Source organism: Misgurnus anguillicaudatus, chromosome 17 (assembly GCF_027580225.2).
Source record: "Misgurnus anguillicaudatus chromosome 17, ASM2758022v2, whole genome shotgun sequence".
NCBI classification, from domain to species: domain Eukaryota; kingdom Metazoa; phylum Chordata; class Actinopteri; order Cypriniformes; family Cobitidae; genus Misgurnus; species Misgurnus anguillicaudatus.
In genome coordinates this window covers 41,584,924-41,604,002 of record NC_073353.2, presented here as the reverse complement: position 1 = coordinate 41,604,002, position 19,079 = coordinate 41,584,924, and the positions used below count along the sequence as shown (strand labels likewise).

General features: G+C 38.4%; 2 protein-coding genes across 2 annotated transcripts; both read right to left on the bottom strand.

Moving 5' to 3' along the window:
* Positions 1–393: 393 nt before the first annotated feature.
* rdh1 (retinol dehydrogenase 1) lies at positions 394–10,318 on the bottom strand. The gene is made up of 6 exons (XM_055214580.2): positions 9,528–10,318; positions 8,549–8,587; positions 3,953–4,280; positions 1,128–1,386; positions 849–1,012; positions 394–721 (listed from the first exon to the last, which is right to left on the bottom strand). The coding sequence occupies exons 1-6, from the start codon at positions 9,528–9,530 to the stop codon at positions 504–506; spliced, it is 1,011 nt and encodes a 336-aa protein (XP_055070555.2). The 5' UTR covers positions 9,531–10,318; the 3' UTR covers positions 394–503.
* A 291-nt stretch (positions 10,319–10,609) lies between these two features.
* On the bottom strand, positions 10,610–18,035 carry dhrs9 (dehydrogenase/reductase (SDR family) member 9). Its single transcript, XM_073854782.1, has 4 exons — positions 17,907–18,035; positions 14,826–15,140; positions 14,477–14,744; positions 10,610–11,156 (listed from the first exon to the last, which is right to left on the bottom strand). Exons 1-4 carry the CDS (start codon positions 17,992–17,994, stop codon positions 10,676–10,678), a joined length of 1,152 nt encoding a protein of 383 aa, XP_073710883.1. The 5' UTR covers positions 17,995–18,035; the 3' UTR covers positions 10,610–10,675.
* Positions 18,036–19,079: the final 1,044 nt, after the last annotated feature.

The window sequence follows — 19,079 nt, the reverse complement described above, 5'->3', positions numbered from 1 at the left end:
GACTCTCATCTGAACGCAATAATAAAAATGCAGTCATTTGATATTTTCCCTGCCTTCCGTAAGAGTAAATATTAGTGTAATATTATAACAGAGGCGGAAAAATGTGTCAAAATATACTTGAAAATGTTCACAATATATGCATGTAAAATTTTGTACATCTCCGATATCCCACCAGCGGGGAGGGCTCTTCATATTTACTACGCAAGATTCACACCTGTGCAGTAAAAAGTCAATATATTTTAAGTGATTTTGTATTATAATGACAGAAAATAAATATTATAAATGTATAAGCCCATGTGTCTATAAATGGAACTGGAAATAAATTGATGCTGCTGTGAAATAAAATCAAATAAATGTGTTTGTTTTTAAATTAATGTGCAGGTCATTTTTATCTTTCTGCCTATAATTGTCTTACAGTATGTATGTACAGTATCAAACAATGTCATATAACACAATTTGAACAATATGTCATTGCGTTCAATGGCAGGATGATTGTGATGATTTCAGGACTCTTTGGGAAAAGGCAAAAGTAAGCTCATGATGAAGTCTGCTACACAGGTAGGCATGTATGAAAGAGGAATCCAAAAAAGCTTAGCGTCCCAACCAGCTGCATATCGCGTCCTAGGATTACGAGCTGACAGAGCATGCACCATACATGATGTCACTTTGGAAATGTCGCTACTGCATAAAATACCCATAGAGAACGCCTGGCACTTCATATCTAGAAGAAACCGATTGAGAAAAATAAATGTTCAATTGTACATCATGACATCTTATTTTGGGGTGAACTGTCCCTAAATCATGATATAAATATCAAATGTAATCGATATGACATCACTGGTACTCACATTCCTGCAAGTACGAGTCTCCGTAGGATCTCCTGACCTCGGCTGGAAGACCGTTCCATCGTTTCTTTAGATCATCTTCAATCAGACCAAGATCTGTTACTTGCGTTTTAAAGAAACCTGGTTCAATGATACTTACCCTGATGCCAAAGTGACACATATCCCTCCTAACAAGAGAATGAGAAGTCAGAGAGAGAGGCTATCCACGCTGCCTATCCAAGTTACGCTGTCACGATTTATTTTTATAGGGTCTTGGAAAGTTAAAATTTTTGTTAGATATACCTCAAGCTATCAGAAAATGCCTCCACGCCCCATTTAGAAAGACAATATCCTCCTCCGATGAGAGAAAGTCTGCCCAGTATGCTGGCAACATTCACCACCCTGCCTCGAGCTTTCTTCAAGAGAGGGAGAAACTTCAGGGTCACCTCAATGACGCCCATCAGATTTACATCAAGAACTTTCTTAAAGTCCTCCAGATCCATCCATTCTGTGGGACCGATGGGGATTGAGATACCGGCATTGTTCACCAAGCCCCACAGACCTGAAGGAAGAAAAACAAGGCTTTGAAAGGTTTGTGTGTTAGGGTTACCACTATTCTTGACCAATTATTGTTTGTGATTTGGACACCTATAGGCTCACTTGTGAAATCTTTTTCATAACACTTTTTAATCTTATGCTTAATGGTCTGAAATTATTTTTGTAGACAATTATATAATTGTGCAAATGTATTTGTTTCATTGCAATACCAAAATTTTATTTAATAGAAATGTTTTTAAATTGATGAGTCAAAATCAGCCTATAGAAGCTCAGCAAATATTTGAATTCCTTCTGTAGCCTACTTAAGCCCTGTCCCAAATGGTGCACTTCATGTGGACTTTCGGTCTTGTGGCCTTAAATTGCACGCGCTCGCTTAGTCAACGAGTCCGTATGGTGTCCCATCTGTCATTTTTACACTCCGAAGTGTGCACTCTCAGAAATAAACTGGACCTTTTCTGTAACTGGGGCTGTACCCTTTCAAAAAGTACAGCTTTGCACCTAAAGATTTCATTTTAGTACCTCAGAGGTACATACTGGGACCAAAGAGAGCTTATTAGTACCTCCAAAATACATATTAGTATTTCAAAGGTACATATTGGTACTAAATATTTACATATCTGTACCTAAAAGGGTGCTGCCCCACTGACAGCTAGGGTACATATATTGACTTTTTTCTAACAATGTAGGTCCTTAAGGTACGGTAATCTACCCAAAATTGTATTCTGTTTTTTATTCCGTAAAAAGGTACCAAACGGAAACTTAGGGTACAGCCCCAGTGACGGAAAAGGTGCGGTTTTGTGCCTTTGTTTCTGACAGTGTGCTCATTAGCGCCCCCTTTGCACCCTTGGTGGGTCTTTGGCACTGCTGCAGGCTTCACGCACTTTACCCACCCAGAAGTTCTTGCAAAAGAGCAATTAGACCAATCAGACGACATAAGGGAGGAGTTTACACTGATGGGCAACTTCTCTTGATGCTCGAGTCTGTCCCAAAATACAACTCCGGTGCGCCCTCGTGGACTCGCGTCAAGGGTCCCTAAAGTCACTAGGGGGCGATTGATCCTTTGGATCGATCTAAAGGGTCCCCATGATGAAGTGTGCACTCTGAGGAAGTCCACAAGTCCAGAGTTTGCCATTTGGGACAGGGCCAGACTCGAGCATCACGCCGGAAATAGGAAGAGAAGTTCTACCATAAAGACTCAGAAGGCAACGTTTGAATGACATTTATTCCATGATGAATTAATAAACATATCTATTCAGAACAGTCTCAAATTAAATAGATGCTTAAGTCTCGTTGTGAGACTCTTTTGGCGTATCCCCCGCCTTTCATCCGGGTCTAGCTGTACTCCGGCAGATCTTGCCTGGAGATGAAGGCAGGGGCGGAGCCTACCCCCGGACAAAAGAACAGGGAACAGCCTGGTGGTGGTGGGGAGGATGGAGGCGAACTTCAGCGTTGGTTAGCCGATTTTTATAGATGAATGACGTGGTATTAGAGTCTTCCTGGTAAAACTTACACTTATGCTTTCATTGGTGTGAACTCCTCCCAACCCATCTTCTGATTGCTCTTTCACAAGTACTTCAAGGGTGCAAAGGGGGCGCTGATGAGCACACTTCTGAGAGTAAAAATTACAGATGGGACACCCTACGGACTCGTAGACGAAGCAAGGACGCACAATTTAAGGCCACAACAAGACTGAAAGTCTACATGAAGTGCGCCATTTGGGCCTCTGTCAAAAAATAGGACTCCGGGGCGCCCTCATGGACTCGAATCAAGGGTCCCTAAGGTCTGCACTACATGATGTCATCAAAGTAAAGGAAGTCCACAAGTCCGGAGTGTGCCATTTGGGACAGGACCTTAATGTGAGACCTCAACACGCTGCTTTAGTAAAATGACACAAGTAGCCTACATTATTTGCTAATTCTTGATATTGGGTGACTACACTGAAGATGCTCGAATATAACATAGTTTGAGTTTATTTTGTATTTTTCCTAAAACTTTTGAATGATAGCAAATATAAAACCACAGATCACTGAAGGAAGCAGGTTAGTGCAAACATCAGATGTGTGTTTGAGGATGTCATCCCATAATAAACGATGATGTGCAGAATGATGCGTGTTGGCATTTTGCTTCTCCAGCTCAACTAAAAGCGTCCTGTCCAAACGTTAATCAAAAATGCAGATTTATGAGTCAGACCGAGTGCTTATATCTCCACTTTATCGTCTACTGTTCTTGGCTCGAGCTGACACACTATAGCCGTTTCTCAATACCAAGTACGCCAAACTCGGACTTGTGTCCTTCGTAGTTCGAACTTGCAAGTTCAGACTCGGAAGAACGAAATCCTGACGCGAAATGCATTCTGGAAAACTTCGCTGTCATAAGTCCACACAAGTCTCCTCTGATGCATCCTCGATAAAATGGGCGGATCAAGAACACATCCGGGGATTTTATGTGAACTTGGGCTTGATGCGAACTTTGAATTGGAACAGTACTTGGGCCGCGACTGATGACGTTTCACAAGTCCACAAGAACACAAGTACAGACAAGAACGCATATTGAGAAATGGCTTATCTCACCTCTATCCCCTGTCTCGATGCACACGCGCTCCAGTGCGCTCTTGATGCTCGCGCTGTCGGTAACATTGAGCAGAAGCGTCCTCAGTGTGGGGGAGGCGGCGGCGTGCAACCTGGAGGCACCAGCTTCCGTTAGACAGGCGGCGATGACGCGAAAGCCGCGCTGATCGAGCTGCCGCGCTGCGAGGTGTCCGAAACCGCTATCGCACCCTGTCACCAGCACGTGCTTCTCATGGATGTTGTGGATGTGATAAGAGTCTCTGATGAACCACACGATCACCAGCGCGACTGCTGCCAGTGCGCATGCGCACAGCAGGTTACTGGTGAGCACCTGCGGGATAGAGATGCAATTATCTCTATTTGTCTACCTCCCATGACTGTACCATACTTTAGTATTTGCTATAAAATTGTATTTAGTATTTTGTAGTCTTTGTACTTGTATAGTTAGTAGTAGGCCCATTCACAGGGGTGCCACTAACAACTTTGGGCCCTATGAAAGAATATATGGGTTGGCCCTCTACCACACCCATGTTACTTCTAATAAAAATGATCTTTGGGGGCCCTATAGTGCGTGGCCCCTTAGAATTGTACTTAGTGACAGCCCCTGCCTATTCTGTACTATTAACTATAAATTGATAAACGGTTGTAGATACTGTATATACTTAAATTTTTACTAAAGAAATATTTAAAACACTTTACTTTCTTGAAATGTCAGTCCGACTGTTACAATTTACTATACAGTTTACCATATTTACTTATTGCAATATTTTTGGAGGTATCTACTCTGTCTGTCTATCGGTTGGTTGGTCTGTCTGTCGGTCAGTCTCTGTCAGTCTGTCGGTCAGTCACTGTTGGTCTGTCTGTCTGTCTGTTGGTCGGTCCATCTGTCTGTCAGTCCGTCTGTCTGTCTGTCTGTCTGTCAATCTATCTGTCTGTCTGTCGGTCCGTCTGTTGTCGGTCGGTCTTTCCATCTATCTGTCTGACTATACTGTTTACTATATTTACTTTATTGCAATATTTTTGGAGGTATCTACTCTGTCTGTCTATCGGTTGGTTGGTCTGTCTGTCGGTCAGTCACTGTTGGTCTGTCTGTCTGTCTGTTGGTCGGTCCATCTGTCTGTCAGTCCGTCTGTCTGTCTGTCTGTCTGTCAATCTATCTGTCTGTCTGTCGGTCCGTCTGTTGTCGGTCGGTCTTTCCATCTATCTGTCTGACTACACTGTTTACTATATTTACTTTATTGCAATATTTTTGGAGGTATCTACTCTGTCTGTCTATCGGTTGGTTGGTCTGTCTGTCGGTCAGTCTCTGTCAGTCTGTCGGTCAGTCACTGTTGGTCTGTCTGTCTGTCTGTTGGTCGGTCCATCTGTCTGTCAGTCCGTCTGTCTGTCTGTCTGTCAATCTATCTGTCTGTCTGTCGGTCCGTCTGTTGTCGGTCGGTCTTTCCATCTATCTGTCTGACTATACTGTTTACTATATTTACTTTATTGTAATATTTTTGGAGGTATCTACTCTGTCTGTCTATCAGTCAGTTGGTCTGTCTGTCGGTCGGTCTCTGTCGGTCTGTCACTGTCGGCCTGTCTGTCGGTCCGTCTATCTATCCGTCCGACCCTCAGTCTGTTTGTCAGTCCGTCGGTCTGTCTGTCCGTCTGTCTGTCAGTCCGTCTGACTATACTGTTTACTATATTAACTTTATTGCAATATTTTTGGGGGTATCCATATGTCTGTCGGTCTCTATCTGTCTGTCTGTCTGTCAGTCCATCTGTCCGTCCGTCCGTCTGTCTGTCAGTCTGTCTGTCGGTCTTGTCTGTCAATCTGTTTGTCTGTCGGTCCGTCTGTTGTCGGTCGGTCTGTCCATCCGTCTGTCTGACTATACTGTTTACTATATTTACTTTATTGCAATATTTTTGGAGGTATCTACTCTGTCTGTCTATCGGTTGGTTGGTCTGTCTGTCGGTCAGTCTCTGTCAGTCTGTCGGTCAGTCACTGTTGGTCTGTCTGTCTGTCTGTTGGTCGGTCCATCTGTCTGTCAGTCCGTCTGTCTGTCTGTCTGTCAATCTATCTGTCTGTCTGTCGGTCCGTCTGTTGTCGGTCGGTCTTTCCATCTATCTGTCTGACTATACTGTTTACTATATTTACTTTATTGTAATATTTTTGGAGGTATCTACTCTGTCTGTCTATCAGTCAGTTGGTCTGTCTGTCGGTCGGTCTCTGTCGGTCTGTCACTGTCGGCCTGTCTGTCGGTCCGTCTATCTATCCGTCCGACCCTCAGTCTGTTTGTCAGTCCGTCGGTCTGTCTGTCCGTCTGTCTGTCAGTCCGTCTGACTATACTGTTTACTATATTAACTTTATTGCAATATTTTTGGGGGTATCCATATGTCTGTCGGTCTCTATCTGTCTGTCTGTCTGTCAGTCCATCTGTCCGTCCGTCCGTCTGTCTGTCAGTCTGTCTGTCGGTCTTGTCTGTCAATCTGTTTGTCTGTCGGTCCGTCTGTTGTCGGTCGGTCTGTCCATCCGTCTGTCTGACTATACTGTTTACTATATTTACTTTATTGCAATGTTTTTGGAGGTATCTACTCTGTCTGTCTATCAGTCAGTTGGTCTGTCTGTCGGTCGGTCTCTGTCGGTCTGTCACTGTCGGCCTGTCTGTCGGTCCGTCTATCTATCCGTCCGACCCTCAGTCTGTTTGTCAGTCCGTCGGTCTGTCTGTCCGTCTGTCTGTCAGTCCGTCTGACTATACTGTTTACTATATTAACTTTATTGCAATATTTTTGGGGGTATCCATCTGTCTGTCGGTCTCTATCTGTCTGTCTGTCTGTCAGTCCATCTGTCCGTCCGTCCGTCTGTCTGTCAGTCTGTCTGTCGGTCTTGTCTGTCAATCTGTTTGTCTGTCGGTCCGTCTGTTGTCGGTCGGTCTGTCCATCCGTCTGTCTGACTATACTGTTTACTATATTTACTTTATTGCAATGTTTTTGGAGGTATCTACTCTGTCTGTCTATCAGTCAGTTGGTCTGTCTGTCGGTCGGTCTCTGTCGGTCTGTCACTGTCGGCCTGTCTGTCGGTCCGTCTATCTATCCGTCCGACCCTCAGTCTGTTTGTCAGTCCGTCGGTCTGTCTGTCCGTCTGTCTGTCAGTCCGTCTGACTATACTGTTTACTATATTAACTTTATTGCAATATTTTTGGGGGTATCCATCTGTCTGTCGGTCTCTATCTGTCTGTCTGTCTGTCAGTCCATCTGTCCGTCCGTCCGTCTGTCTGTCAGTCTGTCTGTCGGTCTTGTCTGTCAATCTGTTTGTCTGTCGGTCCGTCTGTTGTCGGTCGGTCTGTCCATCCGTCTGTCTGACTATACTGTTTACTATATTTACTTTATTGCAATGTTTTTGGAGGTATCTACTCTGTCTGTCTATCGGTCAGTTGGTCTGTCTGTCGGTCTCTGTCGGTCTGTCTGTCGGTCAGTCACTGTCGGCCTGTCTGTCGGTCCGTCTGTCTATCCGTCCGACCGTCAGTCCGTCGGTCTGTCTGTCTGTCAGTCCGTCTGACTATACTGTTTACCATATTTACTTTATTGCAATATTTATCTGTCTGTCAGTCTGTCTGTTGGTCCATCTGTCGGTCTGTCTGTCTCTCTGTTTGTTGGGCGGTCTGTCTGTCAGTTTGTCTGTCCATCCGTCTGTATTACTATACTGTTTACTATATTTACTTTATTGCAGTATTTTTGAAGGTATCTATCTATCTGTCTGTCTGTCTGTCAGTCGGTCTGTCCACCCATCCGTCTCTCTGTCTGTTGGACGGTCTGTCTGTCAGTCCTTATGTCTGTCTGTCAGTCAGTCAGTTTGTCTGTCCATCCGTCTGTCTTACTATACCGTTTACTATATTTACTTTATTGCAATATTTTTGGAGGTATCTATCTGTCTGTCTGTCTGTTGGTCCGTCGGTCGGTCGATCTGTCTGTCAGTCTAACTTTATGTTTGGCCGTCCGTCTGTCTGTTCGTTGGTCGGTCTGTCTGTCAGTCCGTCTGACTATACTGTTTACCATATTTACTTTATTGCAATATTTATCTGTCTGTCAGTCTGTCTGTTGGTCCATCTGTCGGTCTGTCTGTCTCTCTGTTTGTTGGGCGGTCTGTCTGTCAGTTTGTCTGTCCATCCGTCTGTATTACTATACTGTTTACTATATTTACTTTATTGCAGTATTTTTGAAGGTATCTATCTATCTGTCTGTCTGTCTGTCAGTCGGTCTGTCCACCCATCCGTCTCTCTGTCTGTTGGACGGTCTGTCTGTCAGTCCTTATGTCTGTCTGTCAGTCAGTCAGTTTGTCTGTCCATCCGTCTGTCTTACTATACCGTTTACTATATTTACTTTATTGCAATATTTTTGGAGGTATCTATCTGTCTGTCTGTCTGTTGGTCCGTCGGTCGGTCGATCTGTCTGTCAGTCTAACTTTATGTTTGGCCGTCCGTCTGTCTGTTCGTTGGTCGGTCTGTCTGTCTGTCCATCTGTCTGTCCATCCATCTGTCTGTACTTTTCAAGGGCTTAAAACAAAATTAACGGTGACAAATTAACTTTACCTCATGACAGGTTAGGTGTTTACATTCTCACCTGAACAAAGTCCAGAAACACACTACCCTCCTCAAATACCTAGAAAAACAACAGAATTTATGTATTAACTTTTTTAAAAAAATAAGTGAGAGCAAACTCCTTTTTTACACATAACACATTATATATATACAGTATAACACATTATAATATAACACATTACATAAGTTCTAGAATTGTTTTTATAGGACTAATGAGTGTTTAGATACTGTATGTGTGCATTGAGCAACTGATTCATAAACATATACATGTGATGAATATTTGTTTAAAATGCAAATACTTTCATTCAGTATTTAGTTTGTAATTACATGAAATCAACCAACAGCCATAATCCCTGCTGAAAACAACAATACACATTCAAATGCTTTCCAATCAGCTGTTTACCATTAAAAACAACATTTCTTTATGTGGTGTGTTTTGGGTCTTATTCCAATAGGATTAAATAGTGTTCAAATGATTCCCATCTGCCACATAACAGAACCCAGCACATTACCAGTAGAAACCATCAGAGACGAAGTTCCAATGCAATTTCCATTATAACCACTGAATCCAGTAGACTCTCCATGACGGTTTCAATTTGCTTTTTATTTTACAAATGTACAGTTTATAAACACAAACAGACATCATAGTAAAGTGTTTTATAGTTCTGGACATGCTTCAAGTTTAATCCTGACTTAGGACCAAAAAACAACTAATCTCCTTAAAGGTTAAAGAGAGACTGACACTCCAACTAGATCAATGCTGTTTAAAGAGTTACAGAAATAAACCATGCATAAAGAAAACTTCTATCACATAGCCTCTAGGTGTCATCTTACTATTCCTTCAGATCGTTCATGATTCATTGCAAATAATTTAAACTGTAACTCCAAACAATGAAATGTAAAAGTAGCTGCATGTTTGTACATTAGTAATGTTATTCATGCATAAATTGTTGTTACACAAATAATATGCTTTTATGCAATTACAGAATCGACTGACATACCATAACTGTGACAGTGGTCTTCAACACCTTGTTCAGTAATACACCTGTGAGAATACAACGTCTGTATTCTGCAAAGAGGGGCTGCCAATAGACAGCAGGGTCAAAGGTCTCTACTGAGACTGAGTAAACACATCACTGAAGTTGTGTAATAACCCGTATGGACTCTATTAGCTGCTAATCATACATTAACTTTATTTTATGTTCATACTAGGTTGGACTAAAACAGTGGTCACCAACCCTGTTTCTGGAGATCTACCCTCCCGTCCACTTTAGATCCAACCCTGCTTCAACACACCTGCTTCAAATTTTTGGGATTAGCAGGTTCAGGTGAAAAATTCTTAGTATTTTTGTCTTGTTTTCAGCAAAATATCCAAAAATTCATCAGTCAAGATGCTTTTTCCTGATGAGCAAAACGACCCAAGAAAACAAGTCCAGCCTTAAGACCAAATTTTTTTTTAGATCTGCCAATGGGGTAAGCAAAAAAATGTTGAACATTTTTCTTAAAACTAAATTCAAGAAAAATTTCCTTACCCCATTGGCAGATTTTTTTTGCTTGTTTTATACACAAAATCACTTAAATTGTATATTTTTGGTCTAAAAACTAGACCCACCCTCCTGGGTCGCCCCGCTCATCAAGAAAAAGCATCCCAATTTAAGACTTTCCAGATATTTTTACAGAAAACAAGACAAAAATACTAAGAAAAGTTTTTCTTGAAAATCATTTTTTGCAGTGCAAAATTGATTCAAGCTGAAATGTGTTGTTGTTTATCAGTATAAAACAGGTCTAAAATATTTAGTTTGTAAAATGCAAACTGTGCTAAACATGTGCTAATCACTTATATAATTATAAGGGGGTCCCTGAAAAACATTCTTCTCTTTAAGGGGTCCCCAAAGTGTTTAAAAACCATGTAACATAAACAAGACATTATACATAATTGTGCATTTGATTTGGCAAACACTTTTATTCAAAGCGATGGTGCATTCAAGCTAAACATTTTTATCAGCATGACCCCTGGGATTGAACCCATGACCTTTGCAGTGCTCCACCAAAATCGAACGCGTGTTTTAGGAAACAATTCAAATGAGTTTAATTGATTTATTAAAAAGTAAAAGTACCACAGAGGAGTAGCTGTTAAGGACTCAATTGTCTACAGAACTGAAACTTTCGGTTTAACGGCATTTCTCAAAAAGAAAGCATCAGAGATGAAGGTTGGCATGTAGGACAGAGGCAGCCAGAAGAACTTTGCATCCCAGCCTGGAGAATATCTTGTACGGGGATGTACGGCAGCCACGGCGTGCTCCATACAGTTCACGACCTTCATCAAATCTCCGTCTGACATCTTCTCAAACTTCTCTCGCATTATAACACTCACTGCAGACATTTGGTTAAACATCATAACAGTGAGATCAGGAGGACACATTGCAGAATGTAGTTCATTATCAACTCTGACCGTCGGATTGAAACTCACTTTGTCCAAGTAGTCACTGCCGTACTCGTCTTTGATATCTTGTGGCAACCTCTCCCACAGTTTCTCCAAATGAGTTTTTATGAGACAGGAATCAGTGACGGTTGTTCTGAAGAAACCAGGTTCAATGCATAAAACATTGACTCCGAATGGCGCCAGGCATCTCCTGTAAAACAAAAAAATAAAGCATTAACCCTTTAACTTTACCCATTTTTAAGTGTGGGGGTGAAAAGGTGATGTGCACCTTCAAATTAATTTAATTCTTTGGTCAAGAAGCATAATCTTTGTCTTTTTTAAAGAAGACACTAATGTTTTTAAAGAGTTGTAAATATTAAATAAAAAAATAGAATACATTTAAAATAAATAAAAAAATGCAATGAAGTATATATGCCTAAAAAAAGTGAGTTTGTCACACTTTTAGTGGTTTTACCAACAAAGGCCACTAGGTGTCAACAGTTTGCTGCATACTCACATATCACAAATTAATAAATTACTTTCACTCCATCATTAATATTATTAAAAAAAGGCTTTGAAACATGAAAACTACATTCTTAGAGCTTTCCAATGATATATACAGGGGTGCACACAAACATACAAATATATCAAATGAAAGAACAGACCTTCTGCTTTCAAACAAACAATAAACAAACTAAAACTAAATAAGGGTATTTTTCTTTAAATATACAACTTTTTAGCAAAAAGCTGAAATAATTGCATTTTTGTGAAGGAATTTTTTTTAGAGATCTGGGGTCTCATTTATAAAACGGTGCGTAGGATCCTTACTAAAAATGTACATACCCACAAAAGCCAAAAATATTAAGACAAGCAATGTTCCCTTTATAAATTACAGATCACCTGCAAGTTTGCATAGATGAATCATCCTCAGATCCCACCCTTCCCATTAAAGGCGGAGTCCACAATGTTTGAAAAACGCGTTGGAAAAGGAGATGGGCCGACTACCAAAACACACTTATAGCCAATCAAATCAAATAAAATGCCGGGTTGCGTATGTGTGGGGCGGGTCTATCAACAGAAGGTCCAAATTCTATTGGGTGTAGGGGCGTGTTTGTTTAGGTGATTTCAAATATCAACATTGGCTTTCAAACATCATGGACTCTGCCTTTAAGTCTGTTTTTTTTTATAAATCACAACCTTTACGTGGAACTGGGTAAGTGTGCCATCTACTGGATAATCGCGGCATTGCAGATTAACATAAAAATTCATCAGGAAGGTTTTTTATGCATTTGTTTTTTATGCAAATGTTTTTTCTTAATTGACGAGATAACTCGTCAATAACTCGTCAATGGCGTGGAAAGAGTTAAGTGTAATCTATATTGGGACTATTAAGCAAAACACTAGTAAATAACACCAACTAATAAATCTGAAAGAAAAGATCTTGTTGTGAATACCATTTAGTGATATTTCTCCTTTAAAGGAATAGCTCCCCCCAAAATCAGTTAAAGGTCCACTGTGTATATTTTAGTGGCATCTAGCAGTAAGATTGCGAATTGCACCCAATGTCTTAGTACACAGAATATCTTTGTGTGTTCAACAGAATAAAAAAACTCAGTTTTAAAACTACATGAGGTTGAAAAAATAATGACAGAGTTTTCATTTTTCTGTGAACTATCCCTTTAAAGGGACACTCCACTTTTTTTTCAGCTCCCCTAAAGTAAAACATTCGATTTTTACCATTTTGGAATCCATTCAGCCGATCTCCGGGTCTGTCGGTGCCACGTCTAGCATAGCTTAGCACAATCCACTGCATCTGATTAGACCATTAGCACCACACTAAAAATACGTTTTCGATATTTTTCCTATTTTAAACTTGACTCTTCTGTAGTTTCATCGTGTACTAAGACCGACAGAAAATTAAAATGTTGCGATTTTCTAGGTCGATGTGGCTAGAAACTACTCTACGCAGCAGCCAAAAATAATTCCCTAGTAACTTTCAATAGCAGGGGACTATTTTCGTGCAGAACGTAATATCATTGTGCCTCCTGCAGCCATGTTACAGCGGCAAAGTCCTTGATTATTACGCCAGAATGAGAGTATAGTTCCTAGCCATATAGGCCTAGAAAATAGCACTTTTAATTTTCGGTCGGTCTTAGTACAACTAAGGTTGTAAGGCAACTTTTGTGTACCATATTCACGTACCTCAAAAAAACAAAAAGGGTTTATGGTAATTGGGATCAATTTATGGAACTCTTTGGATAATGAGGAAAAATCATGCCATACGATTGTTCAATTTAAAAAAATATATATAAAAAAGGTATTTCGAAAATATGAAGAAAGTGAAATATAAGAATAAATTTTTGATAAATATGAAATTGTTAATTATATACATGTGAAGTAAATTTGCACTTTGATATAGAGAATGGGAGCAATACGAGCTATATATTCTGTGCTAGACTAGATATTTGGAAAAAGGGGCATGAATTTATAAGACGATGTCTTCCTCATGCTCCTATTCAGCATTGGAAGATAATATTTATTTGTGTATGAGATTATTTTGTGTTTGTAACAATATCATGGCTGAATAAAAGAATTTGATTGATTGATTGAGTACACGATGTAACTACAGAAGAGTCAAGTTTTAAATCGGAAAAATATTGAAACTCTTTGGTTATTTTTTTTAAGGACGATGCTAATGGTCTAATCAGATTCAATGAATTGTGCTAAGCTATGCTAAAAGTGCTAGCACCAAATCCGGAGATCAGCTGAATGGATTCCAAAACTTTTTCAGCCCAAGGACCACTTTATCTTCAAAAAATTTTCTGAGGACCACCTAACAGAATCCCACTCTAACACGCCCCCAAAAAACAACAAAATAGGAAGGATAAGCTAAATTTAAGTTTAATATGCAACTGTTTCAAGTCAAAAACTTATTTTTTAAACACAAATGCAATGCTATGTTCAGAAATTATTATATGAATTTTATTTCATTTGAAAACGTAAATGTGAAATGAGTTGCAGCTTAATATGAAAAATCTACTTAAATAAGTGACGATTGTATAAACACCTAGTTTAGGTCATCTTTTGGCGGACCACTGGGGGGGTTTGGCGGACCACACTTTATGAATTACTGCTCTAGGGGAGCTGGGAAATGAGCATATTTTCAAAAAAGTGAAGTGTCCCTTTAAAGCAATAGCTCCCCCAAAATCAATTAAAGGTCTACTGTGTAGGTTTTAGTGGCATCTAGCAGTAAGACTGCCAATTGCACCCAACATCTTAGTACACAGAATATCTTTTTTTGTGTTCAACAGAATAAAAAACTCACACAGGTATAAAACTACATGACGGGTGAGTAAATAATGACAGAATTTTCATATCCCTTTAATGTTAAAATTATTGTACCAGAAATGTACACTATGACAACTGCTTAAGACTCTTAAAAAGCAAGCAAATATAAAGTGCCCAAACCCTATTAATAAAATACCAAAGGATGCAAACATTTAAATTGTTCTCATTCAGTCCACTTACAGTAATCTCCTCAGACTGTCATTGAATGCCTCTACTCCATACTTAGATATGCAGTACGCTCCTCCAATAGGACTGATCCTTCCAAACACACTGGCCACATTGACCACTCTACCTTTAGCTTTTTTAATGAGAGGTAATACGCTCAAAGTGACCGCAATAACCCCATACAGGTTAACATCTAACATGTGTTTAAAATCTTCAATCCCCAACCAGTCATAAGGAGCACTTGGGACAGAGACACCAGCGTTGTTAACCACAGCCCACAGACCTGTTCGATAAACACACATACGATACGTTATGTTAATCTATACATGCTTACATGCAAGAAATGAAACATGACGTGTCTTACCCCTCTGCCCGACAAGGGTTTTAATGGCGTCTGCAACTTTTTTGACATTGTCATTATCAGTCACATCCAAATGCAATGTTGTGAGTTTGTCCGTGCAGATCTTCTTCAACTCATCTTCTCCTTTTTCTGAGTAACAGCCGGCGATGACACGGAAACCCTTCTTATCCAGGTGTCTAGCCAAGAGATTCCCAAAGCCTGAATCACACCCTGTGATGTAAACGAATTTGTCTGACTTGTCGGGAACTCTTCCCAATTCCCGGAACCATCGATACACGTAGAATGACAGTATGAGGACGATAACGTATAGAAACATGTCTGCGAGAGAAAAGGGAAAAATGTTAAGTTTTTAAGATATAAAAAGCAGATCCATTAACATCCAAGCAAATCTCAGCGTCAACAAAATATGAGACTGGTGTGGTCAAAGCTCCACCGATAAGAGTATATGATCTAGTGAACTATTAACTACAGCAAACACAATACATCTGAAAAAGTGAAAGTTGAAAGAAACTGAGTTACAGATAAATAACATGATTAATATAGACGCAGCAAAGCAGTAGAAATATAAACTTTTCTTTAGATAATAAAACAATTAGACTATCTTGTTAGGGAAATCATATTGTTTCACTTAGTGACATAATAAAATAATAGCACATCTTTCTTACTTATAATACATATTTTAAATAACAATTACAAAAGATAAATCATGAGATTAATATTTAAATCAAATTGACAATATTTTCTCTGAAAAATAGCCTAGAGGTCTGTCGATTAAATATTATGTTACATCTGTAAGCAAGATATCATTTTAATTAAATATTTACATATTACTGCAGATCAAACAAAAAAATATGTCACTACCTGTCCCCATAAATGTCTAAAGTTGAGCTAAAAAGAGAAGTTTGTACCTTTGTGCGTTCCATAGTCCGGTGTACAATGTATAAAGGTGCCTGTTCGTAAAAGTTATCAGACTATTTCACAAAGTGATGAATTTGCCAATTGTTTTAATTTTAAATGCAAAACATAATTTCTACACTGCAAAAAATTATTTTCAAGAAAAAAAATTCCTAGTACCCTTGTCTTCTTCTCAGCAAAAATATCCAAAAATTCCCAAATCAAGATGCTCCCTCCCGATGAGCAAAATGACCCAAGAAATTAAGTCAATTAATCAAGAATTTTTTGCTTGTTTTATGCACAAAATCATTTAAATTTGACTTATTTTTTGTGTCGTTTTGCTTATCAAGAGAAAAGCATCTTAATTTAAGAATTTTTAGATATTTTTACTGAAAACAAGACAAAAATACTAAGAAGATTTCTTCTTGAAAATCATTTTTTGCAATGTAAGCTATGCCACAAAACCAAGCAAAAGCATACACTGCAAAAAATGATTTTCAAGAAAGAAAAGTCTTAGTATTTTTGTCTTGTTTTCAGTAAAAATATCTAAAAATTCTTAAATTAGGATGCTTTTTCTTGATGAGCAAAACGACCGAAAAAAATAAGTCTAGTTTTTAGACCAAAAATATCAAATATAAGTGATTTTGTGCACAAAACAAGCAAAAAAAATCTGCCAATGGGGCAAGGAAAAACTCTTGAACATTTTCTCTTAAACACTAAATTAAAAAAAATTCAAGAAAAAATAGCTTACCCCATTGACCGATTTTTTTGCTTGTTTTATGCACAAAATCGCTTAAATTTGATATTTTTGGTCTAAAAACTAGACTTATTTTCTTGGGTCGTTTTGCTCATCAAGAAAACCCATTCCAATTTAAGAATTCCAGGATACTCCTACTGAAAACTAGACAAAAACACCAAGAAAATCCCTTCCCGAAAATCACTCCTTGCCGTGTATGCCACAAAACTAAGCAAAAGCATAAAACATGTAATCACAATTTTTTAATCATTACCTTAAAACAAGGACAAACAAGACCAGAAATCCAAACCAAAGGAACTAAAATGAGAAAATTAACTTAAAACAAAAAAACACAAACAAAGCTTGTTTTCTGGTGGCAGTCCGCTTTCTCGCCGATGCTTCTATTCTGTCCCCCTTTTATATGAGAACCGTAAAGTTAAGACATCGTCACACAAAAAAGAAGACTTGTTCGACTTCATTCTTGGATAAATGTGTGTCTCCAGTTACACCAAAAGAGTATGCAGTTGTGTTTGATGCCATACCTTAACAGCTTATATACTTTGTAAGAGCTTTTGGAAGTAACACTACTGAGGCAATATGTTAAAGATGTTTATAGAAGACATTGATATTATTAAATATAGTTGTTCTAACAAACATATAAGGAATGTTATGAGGTGAAACAACTATTCATAAAAGTTTAATGTGGATCAGTCTATTTAGAGATACGGACTGAAAAAAGCTTGGCTAATCTGTGAAAAATATTGTTGAAATAACAAAGAAAAAAAAGTTACATGGAATAGTGCAACGTATACAATTATGTTCAAAATAATAGCAGTGTACTAATAAAACTGAATAAAGTGCAAAAACTGAGTTTATTTTCTCTGTACACTGAAAAAATGATTTTCAATAAAAAAATTGTCTTGTTTTCAGTAAAATTATCAAAAAATTCTTAAATTAAGATTTTTTACAGTTTTTAAAAATTAATGCCATTGCTAGATAAGACCCTTATGCCTCATTTGGGATTGTTTATAGTCTTTTAAAAATTCCTTTGAAAAAAACTGTTAAGTGTTTAAGTATTAAATGTTGGGCTCTATTAAAGTCCATTAAAATTAGAAAAATCCTGCAATGTTTTTCTCAAAAAACATAATTTCTTCTTGACTGAACAAAGAAAGACATCAACATTTTGGATGACATGGTGGTGAGTAAATTATCTGGATTTTACTTTTAAGAAAATTGACTAATCCTTTAAGTGTACAGCATCACCATCTAATTTCAATCATACATAATATTATTGACCAACTCAGCAGTATTTCAAATTAACAATTTATTTTGCCAGGCAGGTTATACTTAAATCAATCAATTAAGTCATCAACTACAATTAGGAACGCCACATTATTAAATCAACCACTTAAAATGATCAGCATAATATAAAAACATAAGTTACAGAGTCATACCTGGCAATATAGACACACAGCAGTGCGCAAAGTTCTGAATACAGACGCTTCCCTGAATCTCTTGCCAATGCCTCTTAAATACTGACATCAAAGAAATGAAGTTTGACCCCTCCAAATGACCTTAAAGGACACCATCAAGGACGAGATCAAGTAATCAAACCTTAAGATTAGAAAGACTCAAACCTTTGAGATGAAGATATCATGAGACCAAAAGGTTCAAACAGCACCACCTGAGGTTAATTGTTTTACAGTGTCTTTTTCCTAAACAAATTCCAAGTTGATTTATATAAATCCAGTATTACACCGCCGATATGTGTGGGCTACTACAGTACACACTGTTACATGTCACTGCGTTTTAGTCAGACTCGCCTGTTATCCCTAAATTGCTAGGGCAGCGCCCCAGGCCAGCTGTTTGAGTAAAAAGGTAACATTTACATAAACATTATGAAAACTACAATGAACAGTTATAATACAAAATAATGTATTTATTGTATTTGATATATTTATGTTGGCTTGAGAAAGTTGCACGTAAACTTTTTATTCTTCTTTTTTTCTGAGACTAAATATTGTAACACTAAGGCCATGTTTACATTAGAGAATTTACGTCTTAAAACGGCATTTTAAAATGAAAACGATCCTCGTTTATACTGCCATTTTAAAAAGAATCTTCATCCACACTATGCACGACCATAAACGCATGAAACATGACCAATCACGTAACTGGGCATGCACATAAAAGTGTAAAATAACTTAGTACTCTAATAATAGCTTACCTTTGCGAATTTACGCAGCCTATGGGTGTGCGATATTGACAAAATTCATATCCTTTGCCGGCAACTACAACAGACACTATTTTTGAACCTACAGTATAAAAATGTGTTTGGAAAAGTCTTATACTGTTCTAGCTCCCCCCTTTAACATATTAATATGATTAATAGGTTAATTTTGATTGTATAAACAGAAAGGTCTTTATGATTTAAAAGAAAGCATTCAAGTGAACAGTACTAAACAAACTTATTTCAGCAAATGAAAACTTCAATCAAACATAAGAAGTGAAGTATAGCTTTAGCCTACAGAAATGCTTATTGCATTAATTTTTAAAAGTGTGCGAGGTCCGTGCACATCCTCCGCTAGCAACACAGAAATAGCTAAAAGCGCAAGCGGCTAAACGAG

Excerpts from the sequence above, each read along its gene's own strand:
- rdh1 (XM_055214580.2), bottom strand. Across the intron at positions 1,387-3,952 it reads CATCGAGACAGGGGATAGAG|GTCTGTGGGGCTTGGTGAAC; the intron begins GTGAGATAAGCC and ends TTCTTCCTTCAG. Across the intron at positions 1,013-1,127 it reads GCATTTTCTGATAGCTTGAG|GAGGGATATGTGTCACTTTG; the intron begins GTATATCTAACA and ends TTCTCTTGTTAG.
- dhrs9 (XM_073854782.1), bottom strand. The coding sequence starts at position 17,994 with ATGTCAGTATTTAAGAGGCATTGGCAAGAGATTCAGGGAAGCGTCTGT. Across the intron at positions 15,141-17,906 it reads CTGTGTGTCTATATTGCCAG|ACATGTTTCTATACGTTATC; the intron begins GTATGACTCTGT and ends TTTCTCTCGCAG. Across the intron at positions 14,745-14,825 it reads AACCCTTGTCGGGCAGAGGG|GTCTGTGGGCTGTGGTTAAC; the intron begins GTAAGACACGTC and ends TTTATCGAACAG.